Source organism: Haliotis cracherodii, unplaced genomic scaffold (assembly GCF_022045235.1).
Source record: "Haliotis cracherodii isolate W230 unplaced genomic scaffold, xgHalCrac1.p SCAF_6, whole genome shotgun sequence".
Taxonomy (NCBI): Eukaryota; Metazoa; Mollusca; class Gastropoda; order Lepetellida; family Haliotidae; genus Haliotis; species Haliotis cracherodii.
Genome location: NW_027266319.1, coordinates 44,770,207 through 44,792,467, shown reverse-complemented (window position 1 = coordinate 44,792,467; position 22,261 = coordinate 44,770,207). Strand labels below are relative to the sequence as shown.

At 40.9% G+C, this 22,261-nt stretch overlaps 1 protein-coding gene across 4 annotated transcripts in view; it reads left to right on the top strand.

Annotated features, from left to right (window-relative positions):
- Positions 1-22,261, top strand: part of LOC139445782 (ankyrin repeat domain-containing protein 26-like) — a 758,925-nt gene that overhangs the window by 136,873 nt on the left and 599,791 nt on the right. For all 4 annotated transcript variants that reach the window (XM_071226998.1, XM_071227000.1, XM_071226999.1 and 1 more), the window contains exon 7: positions 12,944-13,065. In XM_071226998.1, the coding sequence (XP_071083099.1) occupies positions 12,944-13,065 (122 nt within the window). The remainder of the gene's footprint in view (positions 1-12,943; positions 13,066-22,261) is intronic.

The following is a 22,261-nucleotide window of genomic DNA, read 5'->3' as shown; positions in this document are numbered from 1 at the left end:
TTTGCCATAACTCCTGTATTTTCAGATTTTTAACTTATGTTTCTAGGTTTGTCAGCATCATACCCGTGCTCGTGGGTTTCACCGAAGTGGTAAACATCTAAGACCTGCATCACTTCGGGCTTTCCTCCAACATTAAGCTGACACGCCGCGATATAACTGGAATACTGTTAAAAGCCTTGTTAACCCCAACTCACTCACTCACACAGATTTTTAACAGACGTCCTCTTCACTGTCAATCACACACAATAGCTGTACCCTATATATCACTACAGCAAGCCAAACTATGACATGCGTAATGGCATGAATCTCACTTCTTTCCTGTATGTTTTAGAGTCAACACCTATTGTTACCTATTGTAATGATCAAGCACTTGGTAGTAGTCACCTTAGTCTAAGATTGTTCTAATAGTTTTCTTTAAAACAGACACATTAAGTCAATATCAATAGCTGCTAATTGTAGTGACAATCATATTCGTGTAAGTATAAGCTGGTGTGAGGTGTTTTTGTGTGGTCATGATGGAGTCTCCCTTTGCTCCTTGCAAGAAGTGTGGTAATTTTATGATCACGGGAGATCCTCATAGCAGCTGCTGGAAGTGCAGAGAGGCTATATATACAGATGAGGCAAGATGCGACCAGTGCTCAAATCTATCCAACAAAGCCTTCACCAAGTTAGCTGAAGCTTTAACTGAAGCTAGAAGGCAGGAAGCAGCTAAGAAGAAAGTCATTGCGACAATTGACACGGAAGAGTCCTCTGGCCAAGAGGCCGCAAGGGGGACAGCCATCTGTTTATGCCACTGCCACAGACGGGTAGAAGCTTTCAAGCTTTACTCTACCATGATACACGGGCATCTAGATCTCCACTTGGGTCCCGTCAGGGCACCACAAGGTCATACTCCCCAGCCAAGACCGCAAGGACTCCACAGTAACCCAGCCGACTGACAAGACACTATATGGTCACCGCACGGACTCCACGATAACCCGATGATTACCATACAGGCTCCGTTATACATCACAAACCACACAGACCTTACTCATAACAGAATCCAGACACCAGCGGATGATGAACGGCACAGTGAACATGTTGATTGTATGGACTATTACGAACATCCACCCCTCTCAGGAGCTACCCACAGTCATTTGGAGGCGAAATAGGACCTAAATGAGGATCAGTCTGACATTTCACCCTTGCAGGATTATACAGAGGGATAAACCTTTGTGGGACTCTTTCAGTTATATCATCTTATGCCTGTACTCCAACCTCCCATGACAGAAAATTCACCGCCTAAGATGCCTGAATATGGAGGATGTCATGCTCCTACATCATCTCAAAACATCCACCAGACATTGTGGCGGCCAAGTTATGCAGGCAAGGTGGTAGACCAGGCGTCTGAAAAACTACTCAAGCTCAGACATGATGACCGGCTACCCTTACCTTCATTGAAGCAGAAGTTGTAAAGAGGTCATGACTCTCCACTTCCGGATCATCAAGTTTTGGACAAAGATTTTACGAAGCTAGTACGCAACCCTAGTGCTAATGTCACATTACCTGCTTCACAGATCAAGGACCTGTCCAAGATGTCCAGACATTCAATGGACATTGGCGCTTATATCAACTGGTTTGTCACCGGAATCAGGCACATCATTCCGTTGCAGACATCATATGAAGGCATACCTGGAGAGACTCCTATGACTGTAAGGTCGTAAGTCGGACTTATCCACAGCCTGCTAGACACTATAGTCAGAATGCATGGATGTCTTCACAGCTACTCTGGGTTCAGCATCAACAACAACTAGCACAAATAAGCTCAAGAGTTGTTTCCAACCATACCAAGAGGATGATAATGTCACAACCAATATCTGCTCCCAAGACTTTCAACGGCAAATTGGATCATGTCTTAGAAGAGGTCAGGCAAGATACAACAGAACTTTTTCAACTATAAACCTAGCTGCCAAGGCACATGGATCTTTTCATTCCCAGAAGCGTTCCTGGGATCAGAAGGACTCGTCATATAAACAAACGGATTCCTCAGAAGAGGTTTGTTTCCTCCGGATAGGATTCATTCCAACCGAGTTGGGGGCATGACAAGGGTCAATCTTCTCAGGAGTCTTTTCGTCAGTCTGACTGCAAGAAACGAGGATCCTATAGCGTGGGCATATCCAGTGGCAGAGGTGAACACAGATTCTGATTTCCTTGCCACCCACTCCGATGTTTTAAACGCTTTCGACCTGGTTATGTCTATGGACTGTGATATACGCCTACTGTCTTTCAACATAATGCTGACTTCAGGGCCAGTGGGAGGGCGCCTTCTGTCATACGACGAAAATTGGAAGTAGATAACGCCATACCGCTGGATTCTAGACGTCATGGCTCACGGATACAAACTGCATTTCAAGAAATGTCCACAATGTCAACTCAGCAGGTCTCTAAGATGGTGGATGTCTCTTCTAGGCAACCTAACGTCAAAACAGGATATGACCTTCAGAGAAAGGTTGATGTTACGTCCTCTACAGACATGGATCAACGCACTACGATCCCACCCCCTAGAGTTCAAGATTCAGTTACCTCCCAACTTATTACAGGACCTGCAGTAGTGGACTCACAGAGAGCATGTGATGAACCGCATTCCTCTGATGCCCAAACACAATCTATTCACAGACGTGTCAGATTCGGGATGGGGAGCCCATATAGACAATCTCATGGTACAGGGATCTTGGAGCACCGGAGAGAGGATACTTCGTATCAACTGCAAGGAAATGAAGGCCATCTATTATGCCATCCTGGCATGGAAGATACATCTCTCCAAATCATCCATCCTCATAGCCACGGACACCACCACAGTAGTGGCATACATCCAGAAACAAGGAGGAACCAGATCCAGCTCTCTGATGATGGAGACGACACAATTGTTTGCCTTGACAGACTCCATCAGTTGCTGGATGGAAACAAGACATATTCCTGGGAAGCTGAACATCCTTGCCGACAGCCTTTCCCTAAAGGGGAGAATAGTGGCAACAGAATGGACCTTACGTCCCCAGATCTTTGCTTGGATAACCACGTTATGGGACACACCGCACTTAGATCTCTTTGCCATCTGCCAAAACCATCAACTTCCGGTTTATGTCAGTCCAGTTCCCGACCCAAGGGCTCGCCAGATCGATGCACCATCGTTTGATTGGATGGGTTTATTTGCATACGCATTCCCACCATGGTCTCTCCTAGAAAAGGTCATCCACAAGGTGGAGGAGACGGATTGAATGATAATCTTGATAGCACCAATCTGGCCCAGCAGAGCGTGGTTCCACAGATTATTAAGTCTTTTAATGGAAGAACCTCTACAGTTACCTCTCGGTCGAGATCTGTTACGACAGCTCAAGTCCAGCATTTTCCACAACAGTCACAACAACATGCCCAGCCTACATCAAACCGCCTGGAAGTTATCATGCAAAGGATGCAGACATGCAGGTACTCTGAGCTTCTTCACACTGTACTTTAACATGACGGACTCTCAATTGGAAACCATCCCAATCTAAACAGACTTTTATGATACTGAGATACTTCCTACTAGAAGATGTTCGCACACTTCATATCTTCCCTAAGTGGAATCTATCTGTTGTGTTATCGGCACTTTTAACGGAACCTTACGAGGCCATGGCTAAGGCCACATTACTCCAAAAATCCAGAAAATCATCCTTCCTCCTAGCCATGGCAACAGCAGAAGGAGTTTCAGAACTCCATGCTATGGACTATTCTAGTCTCACCAATGATCAACATTGGACCTGAATTTTGTAGCCAAAAATCAATCTATCACCATGGGACTGTTGGGCCACAGACACTATACCATTCCTGGGGGCGGTCAGGTAGCTTAGTGGTTAAAGCGTTCGCTCCACACGCCAAAGACACGGGTTCGATTCCCAACATGGGTGCAAAGTGTGAAGCCCATTTCTGGTGTCCCCCGCCGTGATATTGCTGGAATATTGCTAAAAGCTGCATAAAACCATACTCACTCACTCACTCACTATACCATTCCTGCCTTGGGAACACCAGTGTATATCCCAGACAGACTTTTATGTCCCATCAGAGTTTCTAAAGTCTCTATCTCTCGGCTACAGACCCACAGAGATGCCATGGAAGGAGACTATTTGTCCTGCAAATCTCATTCCAACAAGGACATCAGCAAGGCTACGACAGCGGAGTATCAACTTCCTCCAGTGACCACAAGTGACATCAGCACTGGTATTAGTGTCACAAATCCAAATTTAACAAGAAATGACGTCATTGGGTAGAAATAGACCAAAAATGACTTCATTATTACTAACAAGATCAGCAAATATAATGGTAATTTGAGTGAAGGTATCACATATTTGACTATTGTTAACTATTGTTCGATATCTCTATGGTTACGCGCCATCATCCTTCAGGCAAGCAAGATCGCCAACCTTGATTCCCCCAAGAGAGGGAACAACCCTCACATGATCAGGGCGGTCGCCTCTGCCATGTAACTGTCTTCGCTAGCCATTATCTGAGAGATGTGGCACTAGAAGATGTCAAAGTTGTGCGCAGTTTTGGCCCTCTGGTTACCAAACCCCGAACTCCTCTTGCCTGGACCCAGACTTTGCCAACGGGTACTGTGTTTACAGATCCGTTAGGGGGCTTGTCAAGCTTTGGCTCGGTAATTCAGTTTCTAGAATTCAGCACATGCTTAGCTCTCTTACTGTTTTTTATCTGGACGTCCTCAACTCGTTTTCTTTCCATGGACAAGATTGAGCAAGTATTACCAAACTGCATAGATGACATGCTATACGGTTTCATCAACACTTTTTTGTGTTTTGAGGATTTATCCAAATTGAGGCATTACACCTGAAGGTATGCCCTCCGCCGTAATGTCTGAAGCCGATGCATTAAGGAGTAATGCAGGATAAGGTAAAAAAAATTAGTACAATATTATTATTTTTTAATTTATTTTTTTTTATACTCATCCTGCAAAACCCCTGTGAAAGCTCTATTGGGTCAGGCTTCAGACTTGACTAGGACAACTTTTCATTTCTTCAGGCAAGACCATCGCGCAGGAGTAATGCAGGATAAGTATACCAATGTAAAAAAGAAATATTTAGATTTTACTAATATTATTGTTACTTGATATGTGACCCGTGAAGATCGGGGGTAGAATAGGCCTTCAGCAACTCATGCTTGCCGTAAAAGGCGACTATGCTTGTAGTAAAAGACAACTAACAGGATCGGGTGGTCAGCCTCGCTGACTTGGTTGATGCATGTCATCGATCCCAATTGGATCGATGCTCATGATTTCAATCACTGGATTGTCTGGTTCAGACTCGATTTTTTTTTTTACAGACCGCCTTCATATAGCTTGAATATTGCTGAGTGCGGCGTTAAACAACAAACCAACCAACTTGATATGTCTGCATGTCAATGTCTCTCCATCTCGTATGTCCAGATATCTTGAAGTAACAACACAGTTCCACTAGCTTCGAGGTAACAGGGTCATTTATTTAAGAAGCATATTTATATACTGTAAATATTGAAACTAATGCATCTCCAAATACTAATGCTGACCCTGAACCAAAAATGCGACTCAATAACAGTGCTAATATTGTGCTACAAGGAAACTGGGTCAGCGTTTCCCCAATAGCGATATGCTATTGGCCTGTTCCCGACCCTCTGGACACGGATATGGGTTAACGTTTCCAGCATGGCGATATGCTGTAGGTCCGTCACCGAACCTCTCGACAGACAGACCTGCTTCATGGAAATGGGTCAATTTTTCACCACAGCGAGTTGCTGTATGGGGAAAAAGGTCCAATAGACCAAGACTGATACCCGACCCATTGCTTCAGAGCTGTAGCAGGCGAGGATTGCAAGCTGTTTCGGGTAGGCAAACCATTCAAGGAAAGGATGTGGTTCCCTGTTTTGGTTGTTGCTGAATAACATAAACATGTTTAATGTAATAATTTACAGTTAGGAATGTTTTTAAAAGTATTTTCACAATTATTTATGTATTTCGTGTGTACGCATATCATTATACACATGTAAGACAAAGGTTGTTTTTCTAAGTTTGGTTACATATTTTCAAATGCAATTTTCTCAAACTCATAATACATAAGGCAAGGCACCTAGCCCTGTGCATTGAGCCATACTTTTGTAAGTAACAGTAGTTTTCAATCTATGAAATCTCAATGATATATACATCAAATGTAGATACTGTGGTATCATTGTACAGCATGTGATTCTGTCTATCGGGAGATGTCTTTAGTTCTGACATCTTAAACAATGGTAATTGACACACCTGTGCCAAATATGGGCATGCAATTTCCAGTTTCCTGCTTGACAATTGTCGCGACATGCACTGCCGTCCTATGTAGGCTTGCATGACTACTGTATGTGAAACACAGTCTCAGGGTTAAAGCAACAGCTGTGTTGCAGGCTCTCCTCCCACATTAAATCATTATCATTTCCTTTTTCTAGCCGTCCTGTTTTGGAGCAGAAAACAAAGCAAAAATTCAATTTGCTGTTTCACCGCCTACTGACAGGTATTTTCCTGTAAAAAATATGCCAATGAAAAATAGGAGGCCTTATTTTGTTAACTCAACAGAATGCCACTGTGGTCTAAAGGAAGAGCGTCCAACCAGAGAGTGGAAGGTTAGGGGTGCAATCCCCAGGCCTTGTCATACCAAAAGAAATTACCCTCGGCTTTAAGGGGCTATTCTGTGCCTAAGGTGGGCTATTCATGTTGTGACGGGTTATAAACTGTGGCAGGGTATCTCAGTGGGCTAGCACTATAAATCGGCATCAGTCTGGACCAGTGCATGCATGTGGACCATGATCACAAATCCTTTGATTCTGTTGTGGCTTTAATCTTATAGGTCACTGTTACTGCTTGAAGGATTGAAGCTTTAAGAACATTTGTTTCAATCATAAAAGCTAATAACATCTTAATCAATGTTAAGTCAGATGCACTGTCAAAGTCCTTCAATCAGCAAGAGATGTGTTTGTCGTAGGGTGATTCATTGTCTTCAGTGTATGACATAATCTTCAACAATTTTAGCTCCGAAGGATATCAGGCCAGCACAAGTTACATCAAATTGTTTTATTCATTGCAAACTGAAAGGCCATAGGCCCATAGTTCAACGTATTTACAAGGTATGGGTGTTTCTTCTAACTAACAATGCACGATGTGTGTACAATGCAATATTTTGTGATAAAGAAATATTTGAAGTTGAAATGAGTATGCAAAACAAATTGATATTTGGGTAAGTTATAAACTTCTTTGGAATATATTTGTTTCTTAATTGACGATAGAGTTTACACACAAGCATAAAATGATACTCATTTTCTACAACATTAAGGTTACAAGATGTACAGATATTGTTAGACTTTTTAAATATACCTTTACAGATCTTTAAATCATAATATCCTGCTCTGAACTGCGCTAGCGATACTCAATTTTTTTTGTTATAACAGATATTAGATATTCTTCGAGTATAAATTGTTGTTTGAAGAGAGAATAACGTATATGTACATTTGCTATTTCTTAGTTTTTCTATCCACATTTGCTGAAAACAATCTTTAGCTCTTTGGAGTAATAATGACATAAACATCTTGACATTTCCAACACCCTGATCCATCCATGCGTATCCAAGGCCTAAACTGAAAAGGGTGATTTTGATATTTGTTGCCCAATTATTTTTACTGCGTGAGTGACTGGCATTTTGATCCAGATGGAACACCATGTTAAAGGCTTTTACTGGGTATCTCGTGGATGGAAGAGTCGTTAGTTTTAACCAATAATTTATACAGTGCTTAAGCGAAAATATATACAATGGATATCTGCCACATTCCCCAAGTACAATACCATTTGGGGTGGAGGATCGAACCCCACTTACACGTTTACACGCATAAAGATGAACTATTTCTATACACTCATATTTTCTATAACCCCATATTTCTGATCCATAAAGTAAAATTGGCATTAACTTTGTATCAAAAATTTGAAAGTATAAATTACAGGGTAGATTATCATATTTTAACAAACCATGTAGGATTGACATCAACACTTTCTTAGCTTTAACCGATGTAGATTCTAGATATTTATTCCAACTCAAAGTCCTAGTAAACAATATTCTAAGGTAAGTATAAGATGAAACTACCTCTATATGTGCATCTTTGTATATCCATTTCTCTAATTTTGATAATTTCCCACCGTTTTTAAAAACAAGAACTTTAGTTTTATTTAGATTGACGGACAGTGACGACCAATTACCAAATCAGAAAAAAGGACAACATCATCAGCAAAAAGTTAAAGGAATATTTCTATTAAATTTGGATATAACTGGATGCCATTTTTAGATTTTGAGTTAATTTCAAGAACAAGTTCATTTATAAAGAAAGAGAACAAGATTGGGCTTAATACACAACCCTGACGTACTCCCAAAGGGCAATCAAACATACTTGTAAGGTTATTGCCATTGGTTCGTACACAAGCTTTAACTGATTTGTAAATGGCTTTTAATGATTTTTCCATCTTTGATGCCCACCCATGTTTACCAAATAAGCGCCATAGTTTTTTTCTTTGAATGGAATCAAATGCCTTAGCGAAATCAACAAAACATGCACATAATTTACCTCTCATTTTTTAGAGATATATTGTAATTAAAGCTTGTAAAATGAAAACATTGTCCATTGTGGAATATCCAGCTCTAAATCCTGCCTGTTCTTCATAAATGTTTCCAATTGCATCTGACCAAAACGTTAATCTGCCATTAAGAATCATGGTATATAATTTTCCCAAACAACTCAGTACAGATATTCCCAGATAGTTATTAAAATTATTTTTATCACCCTTTTTATGCAATGGAACAATGATTGCTTTTGACCATTCTGAAGGAAAAACACCTTTATCATATATAGAATTAAACAATACAAGTAAATATGGAACAGGGATATTATCTGAGCATTGAAACATTTCACTAATTACAAAATCTGTTCCAGCTGCTTTATTACATTTCAACTTCCGAATATTCTCTTGTATTTCCTCACTGCTGATAGGGGCATTAAATATATCATCAGTGACAGACTTAACCCAATTACTACCAGTATATTCATTCATTAGTATACTTTCAGTATTCAAGGTGGGTGTATCTTCTTAATGAAAAGTAGATATGTCTGGCTCTGCAATACTGAACAGGTCTTTAAAATACTCGTACCAAGTCTCTGTGTTTATATTATTTTTATCCTTACTTATACCTGATAAAGCTTGAACTTTGTGCCAAAATGTTTTGGAATCCTTCATTGAATCTATCAATTCAGATCGACGTTTAATCTCGAAAGAACTTTTAGCATTCCTACATACAGCTTTATACTTATTTCTTGCAGCAAGATAGTGCTGAAGAGACAGTTTGTCTTTATATTTATGAAATACATTGAGATAATGACATCTCTGTTTTTTAAAACATTCACATTTAGCATTATACTAATCTTTAAAACCTGAAAATGGTCGTACACAATTGATCGCAATAAGATATCTGTGTTAAATTTAATCCCGTAATCAATGTCTGTTAAGGCTATGTGTACCGCATCCTCCAATTCTTCATTGAGAGATGCTAACATTTCAATGAATATATACCTCTTATCCTCACTCCATGAATACTAGTACCACTGATGATTTGGTCATCTGAACGTACCTTTGTTGTAGTCTCTGATAAATCAATATTCGTAGATAGATTAAATGCTATAGGGAGATGTTCTGATTCACTTCTTGAAATAATTTTTAAGACAGAACTTTCTCAAATAACCAGCATGATCCAATGACATAATCAATTACACTGCATCCATTATGTCCAACAAATGTATAATCACCTTCTTTGTCAGTATCACATCGACCATTTAGAATGTGCAAATTGACACACATCAATTACAGATTTTCCAAATTTGTTAGTTTGCAGGTTAGAGGAGAACCTAGGTCTGTAGAAACCATCTGATACTAGTTGCTTTATTAAATCATCATCATCTGTTAAATGTCTGAAATTATCATCAGTATAATCATCAAGTCGTCCAGTTCTAGCATTTAAGTCACCACAAAGTATAGTTTCAACAGGTGACAAGTTAGCTGTAAAATCAATATTAGAGTCTAAGAGGAGGAGGTTAATTCCATTTTTCGAATGCTTATCGTCATACCTTCTTGATCCTTCTGGCTGAACATATGCATAGATACACAATACATGTTTTTCACATGAAAACAAATTATTGTCAAACAGCGTAAAAATAGCATTTTCAAAGTACCGGACACATTTGATATATTTTGAAATGTTATCTCTTATAAACACTATTATACCTCCCGAGGCGCGTCCAAACTGTGACAGCTTAATACCTGGTAAATGAAAGCATTTATATCCTGGAAGGGAAAAATCAGTATTATCTTTTTCATGTGACCAAGTTTCTGATAAGTGGATGATGTCGAAATCGCTGATGAAGTTAATAGACTCCTCATCTTTCATTTTATTGTGCAGAACTGAAATATTCCATGTCAAAGTCGACACATTGTTGACAGGTTTAATGTCCTTCGATGGTGACATAAGTCGGGCCCGGCCGTATCCCTATGGATTAGCAGATCTCTGTCGTGTTGTTGTGAAGAGTTGTTTTCCATTATTGGCAAACGCGGAGTCTTGTTTAGGGGGCATATCCACAACTACAAGTTTCCCATTTTTGTAGAATCCCCTCTTCCTATCTTCAGCTAAAGATTTCAGTTTATTTTGCTGTGATGCAGTAAGGTCGTTTGATATTCCCATTTGTTTAGCTTTTAATTGTTCTCTCTTCTTTAAGGCCCAAATCTTTACCTCAGTTTCCCAGAACGCACATATGATAGGTCTCCATTTCTTTGCTGTAGCTCTTCCAAGTCTATGTGATTGATGAATATCGTTAGGTTGATTTGCACTGTCGCCTTCCTCACATACAGAGTTCAACACTTTTAATACTTTGTTTCTGCATGATCCGAACGATTCATCGACATCCTTGGGCACACTATGCAAGATGACATTATCGTGCCGACTAAAAATTTCTTGTCTCTCAACCCTGTTCTTGATGGCATTAAAGTACTCACGGAAATGAAAAAACCCTGTTTTTTCGATCTCAGATTTTAAGTAAATGCAGTTAATATACAAAATATATAAATATTCAAAGAACTCAATTAGTACTAATTGGGCCTTGGCACAAATACAGCGTATCAAAGTTTTTTTTATGTCTTTTAAGAAGTAAAAGTGTGTAAAAATATGAACAAAACAGACTATTGTGAAACTGAGCATAACCAGGTGTTAGTAGATCAAGGTGAATGTCCAAGACCTATGACACCTTGACGACAGGTGAAAACAGGTGCTTGAAACCCACGTGCATGTGATTTGTCAGTGGTTAGTGATTTGTGAGTGGCATTGTGGGATAGTGAATCATCGTAAAAATATCAGAACGTAAAAGTAACATATTCCCTTCTAAAACAACAACTTACATGTCATTATTATTATGTACATAAACATAGCTGTTATTTTTATTGTTGTTTTGATCACTTTTTTTCCCAAGGCTAATTTGCATATTGCCTGTTTCTGCCATGTCAATTTGGACTTTGTTTTATTTTTGAATGTTGAAAGTGCCTACAAATTACCTCCTGTAAAATACATTTTGTATTGAGCACTGAGATAAAACCAGCAAATCCAAACTAGTACTTTTCCAATTGTTTTGTTATTTCGTATTTACATCTACGTAATGCTTTGTGTCGATTATTAAATCCAGCAAAACAGGGTTTTTTCATTTCCATGAGTACTTTAATGTCTTCTCTATGTGTTAAATCCTGTTGTTGTAGTTGCTCGTGTGCATAGTCCACATCCAGTTATGTAATATGTTGTTGTTCTTTCATTTGTGAAATATCATTTTTTAGTTCAACAATATTGTCAGTTACTTTCTTTATGTCTCCTTGCACGTGTTTAAGTTATCTTTCAATAGAGTGATGTCCTTTTTTATGTCTATTTTCATGTTTCTAAGTTCCTCAATGATGTTAGCCTTAGTTTTATCAAGATGTTGTTGACTGATTGGTGTCAAAGTCCTTCAATCAGCAAGAGATGGGTTTGTCGTAGGGTGATTCATTGTCTTCAGTGTATGACATAATCTTCAACAATTTTAGCTCCGAAGGATACCAGGCCAGCACAAGTTACATGTATACATGATGAAATCAATTAAGCAATTGCAACATGTCATTCTTCCATGAATTCAGAAATTATTCGATTCTGATCAATCAGAGGCCATAAAATCACAATAAATCCCCTCTGATTGAAACAGCTGGTTTGACTGCCGCATCACCGCGGAAGCTAATATTCATAGAACATTACTTTTTTTCAGTCATTGTCGGTAGGCATATTTAAAATAATTATATGTATAATTACAGGTGACTAAATGCAAAGTTGCGGTTACTACAATATTCATAGGATATGTGGCAATACATTGCGTGCAGAAAACATGATAGAAATCTACAAAGAAAATGAATTTTAAATTTGGGGGATAACAGAGAGCTTGGAATTTGGCGCCTTTCCATATATGACTGCAACGTCATTCCTTTTGCGTCACAATACGCAATATGACTTCATAATGGTGACGTGCGGTATAGAACGAAAGCTTGCAAAGCTTGCTTAGTTTACTTTTGGGGTGCCCATCTCATGTTAGCTGACCAAGTTGTCTTGCTTATATGCTTTCAATGCCTGTCATATGTTCGAGTGAAGTATTACGGTGTAAACAAACTGCTTGAGCTTTAACATTTGAAACCTTACGCTGCTCGTATGATTCCAAATTCAATTTAACGTGGTTAAATCTACTGGTAACCTAGCTCTATATTGAAAACACAGTATGTTTATCTCCTAATTATTATAACTATTATGAAGCTAATCTCTTTCAGGTGATGATTCTGGTGAAGAGACAGTTAGCAAAGGTTCTGAAGTACCAGCAAAAGGAGGGGGATATGATGATTCTTGGGGAGATGATACAGACCTCAGTCTTGCAGATGACAAAAAGGCCAAGGTATTACAATAATGTCACTTTGTCTTTTGTCAAGGGTAACAAAAATGAAGTCTGTCATAAGTTGTCTGTCTGCCTTACTTCAGTGTCTTGCATTAATTTTCATGAGTCATGATTAACCAAAGCCACCCTAGCAAAAACAAAATGCTACTTTTTATCAGCTGTCATCTACATCTGTCCAAAGTGTGGTCATCACCAAGATCATCAAAGCTCTGAATACCAGTATCGCGAGAACAGACAAGGTTGTTACAGGCAATGACCTCAGTGAGTCATTATCATTGTAATATTTTAGTGATATCCAAAACTAAAACAAGAAATATTTGTATATAACATCTATATTGTCTGCATTTCAGCTCACCTAGTTAAATGTCAAGTGAGTTTGTCATGGCCTATATGTCCATCAACTGTTTGAGTCAGCAGCATTTTCTCCTGTTATGACACTATCTGCATATGAAAAGTGTTCATTGCAGTTTTGGCCTTATATCTTTAATCTATTTTCATGACATTTATTCAAAATTGCTTTCAATATTGTATACATCAATTTCAGGGAAATTTCAGCAGAAGACATGTTAAAAAATTACTTGTACATGATCCTGTGCACAACGACCTTATACAACCTGATCATGTGTCCATCTCTGCCAACTCATTCTCTTTCTAATCGCCTTATTGTGAAGACGTGTTTCTGCAGAGAGAGTACATTTTGTTTTTCTTGTTTGGGCACACATTTCCCTTTGACTTTGCATCATTTTGTAACGTCTTACAGTATTGGGATTACAGTGATTGCGATTATCCACGTTACGACTCCCTTTCGGATCTTCCGCGTAGTTGGGATTGTTACCCATACTCATACCCATATACTTACCCGGATTTTATGGTTACGGTTGTTCCCAGGCTCACGACCCTCCTGCCAACTGATCCATCTACTCCTGAACCAGGTGTGTTACGCCCTCCTCCTACACAGGTCCTCCCTACGTCTTGGTATCAACAGGATTAAGAGCAGGAAAAGCTGATTATTGATTCGTTTCGTGTGGTTTAATAGACTCTTCAACAGCAACTTTCATCAACTCCTGCTGTGTTCTTTTCAAATCCTCCTCCAGTCTCATCAAAGCCTGCCCTTACTGGGTCTACTTTCCGGCACCTTTGGTAATAGAGCATGCCCTGGTTCCTGAGGGTTTGTTCTGTTTTGTAGTTAGCCTAGAGCCCACCTACCCAACGTCTGTCCTCCACTGGATTGCTGACCAACTACAGTTAAGTCGTACCACTTCTGCGGCTGATTGGCTAGAGTGATTCACATCTCCTTCCTTGAGCTCCAACATCACCCTCATTTTGCCACTTACATGACCACATCCTGACTCCACGTTTCGTCCTAGAATATATCCACACCCATGCATGGTATGTTGGCTATGGTGGCTTCCCCCGACGGGGATGTTTCTACCTTATGTTCCAAATGATCGTGTACCTCTTCAGTGGTTGAGGATTGAGACCTCATGCACTTAGATTTGTCAGTACATTGCACCCTGCCAATTATCTTCACCGTCTTGTCAGCATAGGTACCATATTTTCTTGAGTATAGTGCGTACCCATGTATAATGCGCACCCCCCTCTAGCAGATTCAGTATCTTGGAAAAAATATATTCGAATATCAAGCGCAGAAAAAAATGACACAGTAGATCTACCCCTTTAGCGAATTCCAGTAAACGAACGGGTGATGAGAAACTTGGTCTTTACAAATTTCGAAATTTGAGATGAAAAATCACCAGACATGTTGATTTACCATTTAAATTGTATTTTTTGTTCTGATAGGCATTGTTTTACATCCAGGGATTAAGATTACCTTGTGTATTTTCTCGTAAACTAAGCCGGAGACAGCAATTAGCTGTACACACGTTTTCTTGGAATCTACCGGTGATTCGGTCAAGACACACCCAATGATATAACTTTACAGGATTTTAATGCAAGGATCGGCAAAAATTCTATCTGAAACTATTTTTTTATCAGTAATATTATATTCCAATTTCTTGTAATTTTAGTTGCAGCTTTTACTAAATATATTTTAAATAATAATAACCCTAAGTTAAGCAGCTGATCGCTTTTGCCGGTTATTATTTTTCACATGGAACCAGTCTGACCAGTCACCGTCAAGATCCCGCGCACGTGATCCAAGAATTACATGTTGACATAGAATCGTCAAACTATAACAAATATGACTTTTTAACAAGTCAAAGCATGTATCCATTCTCTGTCAACTGAAGTTTGTTTCAAGGCGTCAATAGCGGTAATCTGACCATGGTTGCTGTTAATAACGGTGAGTTGTGCGATCTTCCAATCGCTTCACACGATTTCGCCGAAATTAATTAAAAAAATATTAAAAGGAATTTTGAATAAAATTAATGAAATAAGTTACAATAATTAATCCAGATATACAAAGAACACTTTTTATAGCCAGACAGTGTAATTACATGATTAATTTGCGTTCTACAGTATGGATTTGTTGACATGGTATTTCCGGTGTTAGTTGCTCACGGTAATATCTTTCCATGGGGTAAAAAACATCAAAACTCATTATTTGGTGTATTTGGTCTACAGAGCTGTGTTTTTTGGAAAAAAATTGCCCACTATACTCAAGAAAATATGGTAGTTTGGCCATCCTTGATCAACTATCATACCATTTGGGCTTTGTCATGGCTTTCCATCGCTGTGGTGTCTTGCAATACTGCCTTTGGAATGATCAGTTTAAGGTTAATCTTTGTCAACTCTCTTGCAGCTGGCACTCTTGAAGCCTTTTTGTGGATCTGATTCAAGAAGTTGCTTGGTTAAAGCGTTGGCTCGTCACGCTGAAGACCCGGGTTCGATTCCCGACATGGGTACAGTGTGTGAAGCCCATTTCTGGTGTCCCCCGCCATGATATTGCTGGAATATTGCTAAAAGCTGCATAAAACCATACTCACTCACTCACTCAAGAAGTTGCTCAAGAAGTTCAAAAGGACACGAATCTGCAGATTTATGTCGATTTCCTACGTCTGCAGAAAAGGCAACTACAATGTATAGGATTGTGTAAAGAATGATCCTCTCTATTCTTAGTTTGGGCCCGCTCTTCAGAATCGCAGGGATTTGATAGTTCCCGTTCTACTTTTTTGGGATGCGGGAGAGGATGTCGTGAACAAGGATCGATTCCTCTTCCTCCGCTGAACAGCGTCCTTCAACTGACCCAAGGACTTCAGTGAGTCTTCCCTTGGAGGGAGATTCGACAGCTGAGTGACCCTTCCATTTAAGGCCGACTTGGAACTTCCTGCCTCCAGTGGCTCCCATCAAAGGATTTTCAGCTCCTATATCGACAATTGCATTCAGGCAAACGCAGATGGCACCGTCCTTCTTCAAAAGCTCGATTTCAGGTGACGTCTTTTGCACAAACTTGGATGGCTTGTCATTGTCGGCAAGTCCGAATTAATTCTCACCCTGCGATCAAGTTCATTGGGGCCCTCTTTGACACTTAACAGGGTAAGATGTTAGTCCTGCAGGATCGTTGGATGAAGATTCCACATCATGTTCCTTCGGTACTCAGACACCTGCCAGGGACAGGTGGGATTGAATCCAACTTCACCTGCTCCCAGCCCTCCACCAATCAGGCACGCTACGTCAGTGGTTAGCGATCTTGGGCCTCCTGACATAAACGCAGGACTTGATCTCCAGGGGTTGACTCTAACTGCTTCCACATGTTTCCAGCTCCATACAACAGACGTCAAGACCTCTCAATATCCATCATCCTCTTGGACCGTCTCATGTCTCACCTCCGGTGGTGGACGGTGGAATTGAATGTCTTAGACGGCGTCTCTTTGACCACCTCTTCGTACTTATTCTTCTACACCTCTCCTCTAAGATTGGGAGCGCACCTGGAAGGACAGATCGCCTCGGAGCTGTGTCTGCTGTACAAAAACTATGGCTTATCAACAAGCGCTCAAACTGGCTCTCTCACACAGGAAGCAGACCCATCAGAACGTGCGTCTCGCCATCTCGACTGACAACATCACCGTCGTTAGGTGTCTCCGAAACCAGGGACCAACTCACTCCCACTCACTGAATCTGATTCAACCTGCTGCAACATTCTGGTAGATGCCCTCTCCCGACTGGACAGGGTCGCCCACACAGAGTGAACCCGGACGCCTTCGCTCTTGTGTATCGGCACCTCGGTCACCAAAACTTCAACCTATTTGCCACCAGCCAAAACTACCGGATCCGCAGGTTGGGGCAGTTGATGCCTTCAGCATCACCTGTACTCCTTCCCAAGGTCATCGACCATCCACCAGGATGCTCTATGATGGGAAGTGGCTCTCCTCCAAAAGTCCCTGCACAGAAAAACATCATGAGTCCACCACTACGTCTCCTGAATTCCTGGCCGAGTTCCTGCTGTTCCTGCCTCACAAGCGGCATTTAAGGGGCAGCACCATCACTACATATCTTGTGGCCCTTAATGCCATGTTGGTGATTCCGGAAGATCGTAAGCCCTCCAAGTTCCTTCTGATTGGAAGACCAGAAGGCTAAATTCCGACCCCCAACCTGGACGTGTTTCACGTACTAGACATGACACGGACCAGGTTCTAGCACAGAGCTTTTCACTGTAGGTACTTTTCACACATTTCTTTTGTGATAACGTCATTTCACATTTAGTCAAATTGCCACAAAGTATGGCATTTTATATTTGAGGTTCTTTTCAAGACATAAAAAGCAGTAATCTGATCGTGGTTGCTGTAAGCATGCCTATCAGTTCACGCATGATATCTCCGAAATAAATGTAAACAATATTGAATGGGAATAAAAAAAGTTTAAAACATACGATAAACACGTTTTTTATAACCAGATAAAGTAAAAATAAGATAAACTTGGTTACTTCAGTTGGGATTTGTTGACAGGTATTTCCGGTGTTACGTGTTTGCGGTGATCAGCTGGTAATGTAATGAAAAAAACATTGGATTAGTGTAAAACTTGAGTTTATTGAAAACGTATGTAGATTTTGTGAGTCATGCATTACTGCATGCTAAAACTGAGTTGAAGGGAACTATAGCGAGTGAACACTGTACAACCATTGTACTATCATGAACTATAGGTTTTTCCAATTCATTATTCTGGTTGTTTCTTGTGTGTTGTCCATAAAAAATAATAAAAATCAACAGTGTTGAACTTTGATATATCACAGGTTAGGTTTTATGTATTTATCAATTTGACTGAAGTTTACCATGTTATATCTACCAGTTAGTCATCGTGAAATATTCACTGACAATAGCCAAGTAACAACAACTATGACATATTTACAATCAACTTGTGGCATTTATGTCATATGTATTCATTCTTTGACAACTAATCTTAAGTTTCAAGGCGTCAATATCAGTAGTCTTATCAGTATGTCTTGGTGACACATGATCTCAGTGATAATGAAATTCACTCTGTATTAAATATCAAACTGTACTTATGAGACACATATAAATGCTACAGTAACCACCCTGTATACACTATTCACTGTTTAATAATTAAATTTTCGTTATGTTCATTGAAATTCCTCCTTTCTGATTACCATATTTTCTTGAGTATAGTGCGCACCCATGTATAATGCGCACCCCCCTCTAGCAGATTCAATATTTTGGAAAAAAATAATTTGAATACCAAGCGCAGAATTTTTTTTACACCGTACCCATTTAGGGAAGTCCGGCAAACGAACGGGTGATGAGAAACTTGGTCGGTACAAATTCGAAATTTGAGATCAAAAATCACCAGACATGTTGATTTACCGTTTAAATTGTATTTTTTGTTCTGCTGGGCATTGTTTTATATCCAGGGATTAAGATTACCTTGTGTATTTTCTCATAAAATGTCAAATTTATTATTTTAGTTTGTGCACAAACAACTAGTACCTTAGCCGCAGCTTCTCGTGCTTTATGTATCCTACAACGTCGTATATTTTTATTATGAACTGTCATCACTTGTACATCGTACTCCATTTTTCTGCCATGGATCAGGTTACACTTTACCTATCCCACAATTCAATTCCTTGTCGGCAACGCATGCGCAAACCCATGCTTCTGATGTTACTCACTAAAGCCTATTTAACCCTTCACTTACCATCCGCTCATACTCGTTTCTATCAAAGCCATCTCGTTTATGCTTCTCGTCATCGGCCTTAATCTCGATTTTATTTTGACAGCCATTACCGTGTCGTGTTGCCTATTGTCCTACTCTGGGCCAACATGTCTGCAAGCAGAGGGAAACAACCCCTTTCGTCTAGACGACCTCGTAAAGGCAAAAGTGTCAGCGACTCAACTTTGACCCCAGATCACAACAAACAAGATGGCGACCTCAAACCTCGCTCCAGTCGACCTAGCCGGGCAATCCCCCCTATATTTGACTGCGGCCGACCTGAGAAACTGACTATCACAGCTGGGAATGAAAGTGCCTACCTCGTGGACTCGCAAATTCCTCCTCCAGATCTACAACGAGAATGTGTCAAGCGGCAGATTAGTCGAAGTGACCAGTGACACCCATGATACGACACACGAGGCTCAACACGATAACCTTCATCACCAGCCATCAACAAGTGCAGCTAGCAGATTACAACCTTCTGTCAACGAATTAGCCCAAGCAGCTAGAACACACATTCCGGTCGACACGGATTTAATTTATGGCAGTAACGACATCTCCCGCGTGCTTTCCGACATGCCTGCCAGATGCCCGGATGTAAACAACATGGCGAATGACAAGTCTCTCCGCAATGAATTGCGTGAACTGAAAGCACTTATCTACTCGTTGAAAGGGGATTCTACAACAACACATCAGCCAACAACCCTCCAGATGCCACAGGCCGTCCCTTCTGACTCCCTGCCACCGATCAACACCATTCCAGCCCACCTCAAGACAAAAATCAAACAAGGTAAATACGTCAACTTGGCATTATTACTACAACAAGATCTCGACATCAGCGAACGTGAAGCAGAGGGACGTGAAGATACCAAGCCAGGAAGGTCCTTGTCACTACCCGACTTCATCATCGCATTCACTGCTTACAAGAACGTGTACTGCGAAAACAACCACGAACTACGTGCACAGTTGGACGACCACGAACAGACCGTAGTAGGACTGGCGAAACTCTTTCCCGGCAAAACAAATCATTATGTTTAACATAAACTGTTTGCCGCACGTGTAGCAGCATATGCAGAAAAAGGAACGCCTATTAGGTGGGACATGGTGGACAAACGGATATATACAATGTGTTCCACAGGACAGAGGGCCAGGTCCTGTCAATCATGCCAGAGCATAACCCACACTTCCGAGGGATGCCCAAATCTCATGGACCCCAGGATCAGCTGTCCAAGCGGGCAGTTTGACAGGACCTCAACAAGCTACCGTCAAGGAAAAGTTGACGCCAGAGGTCGACCCAAAGTGCGCATTAACGGCAGAGACGTGTGCAACAATTTTAATGACCAGGGCTGCCAGCGACAAACCTGGTACTTCGAACATGTGTGTGTCATCTGTAAAGACACAAGCCACGGGAAACAGAACTGCAGAGAGAGGAAGAATAAGACATGACCAGACGGGCTGGCTCCCCCTACTATCATGTAGACCTGTTAACCTAACACCAATCAATGTGACTCATCTAAAATATGAACTTTCATCTCATCCAGACCAAATTTCCTCCAACTACCTAATCAATGGACTTACACTGCGCTTTGACCCTCTAATCGCTCCTTTGCCTACTACAACTGTCGAGTGTCCCAACAACCTGAGTGCCCGACGAGAGCCTTCTACCATCACAAAACTGGTCCAGTCAGAAGTGGCAAGGGGATACGTGATCGGACCTTTCACCAAGTCGCCTTACTCTATCTACCGAGTCAGTCCCCTAGGTTTAGCTGAAGCCGAAAGAAAAGACTAATTTTGGACCTATCAGCCACACACGACAAGCCAGACATCCCAAGTGTAAATGAACTAATTGACAAAGACTTGTGCTCCCTGTCCTATGTGACCATTGACAACGCTATATCTCTTATTCTGGAAGAAGGACCGGGGGCCTTGATGTGCATGGTTGACATTTCCGACGCCTTTAAACAGGTACCCATTGCACCCAAGTTCTGGCCGTTCTTTGGTTTCAAGTGGGAAGAAGAGTTCTATTTCTATACATGTTTGGCATTCGGATGCAGATCAAGCCAAAAACTTTTCGACTCCCTCTCAGAAGCAGTATGCTGGATTCTGCATAACAATTATGACGTCAAACATATTCTCCACCTCCTTGACGACTTCCTCACCATCGATGCGCCAACTGCTGATGCCCAGAAAACCATGAACACTTTATGCGAACTCTTTAGGCTACTCCAAATACCATTAGCTGAACATAAGTCAGCAGGTCCCGATCCAGTCATCGAATATCTGGGAATCGTCCTCGACTCGCTTTCAATGACTGCTAAGTTACCACGAGACAGGTTGTCCAGAATTTCAGCAATGGTCAACGAGTTTTCTCGACGGAAAAAGTGTACAAAACGGGAACTGCTGTCACTAGTGGGGCATCTAAATTATGCATGGAGAGTCATTATCCCTGGCCGTTCCTTCTTATCCTACCTGATCGACCTTTCTAAGACAGTGAAAAAACTCCACCATCATGTGTACCTATCCCATGCCTGCCGCCAAGACCTACACATGTGGGCCACCTTCCTGAAAGATTGGAATGGAGTGTCATTCTTCCTAACTGTACTGCCACCTCAAACTGTGACATGGAACTATACACGGATGCGGCTGCTACTGTAGGCTTTGGTGGTTATTTCCAAGGATCCTGGTTTGCCGACAAATGGCCTCCAAAACTGTTAAGTGGATTGAGCGTAGAACACAGACTTGCCTTCCTGGAATTATACCCCATTGTTGTGGCAGCTATCTTGTGGGGACATAGATGGTCACAAAAGCGCGTGCTCTTTCGCTGTGACAATATATCAACAGTTCATATCATTAGGAAGGGCAGATCCAAATGTATTAAGATTATGTCTCTAATGAGAACACTAACCTGGACTGCTGCTAAAGGTAACTTTGTTGTCATCGCACAACATATCCCTGGCATTCATAACAACATTGCTGATGCGCTCTCTCGTTTGCAGCTCAAGAAATTCCGAAGTCTAGCGCCATCAGCAGAGAAGAATGCCACACCATGCCCTCCCAGTTCACAAGTCATCTG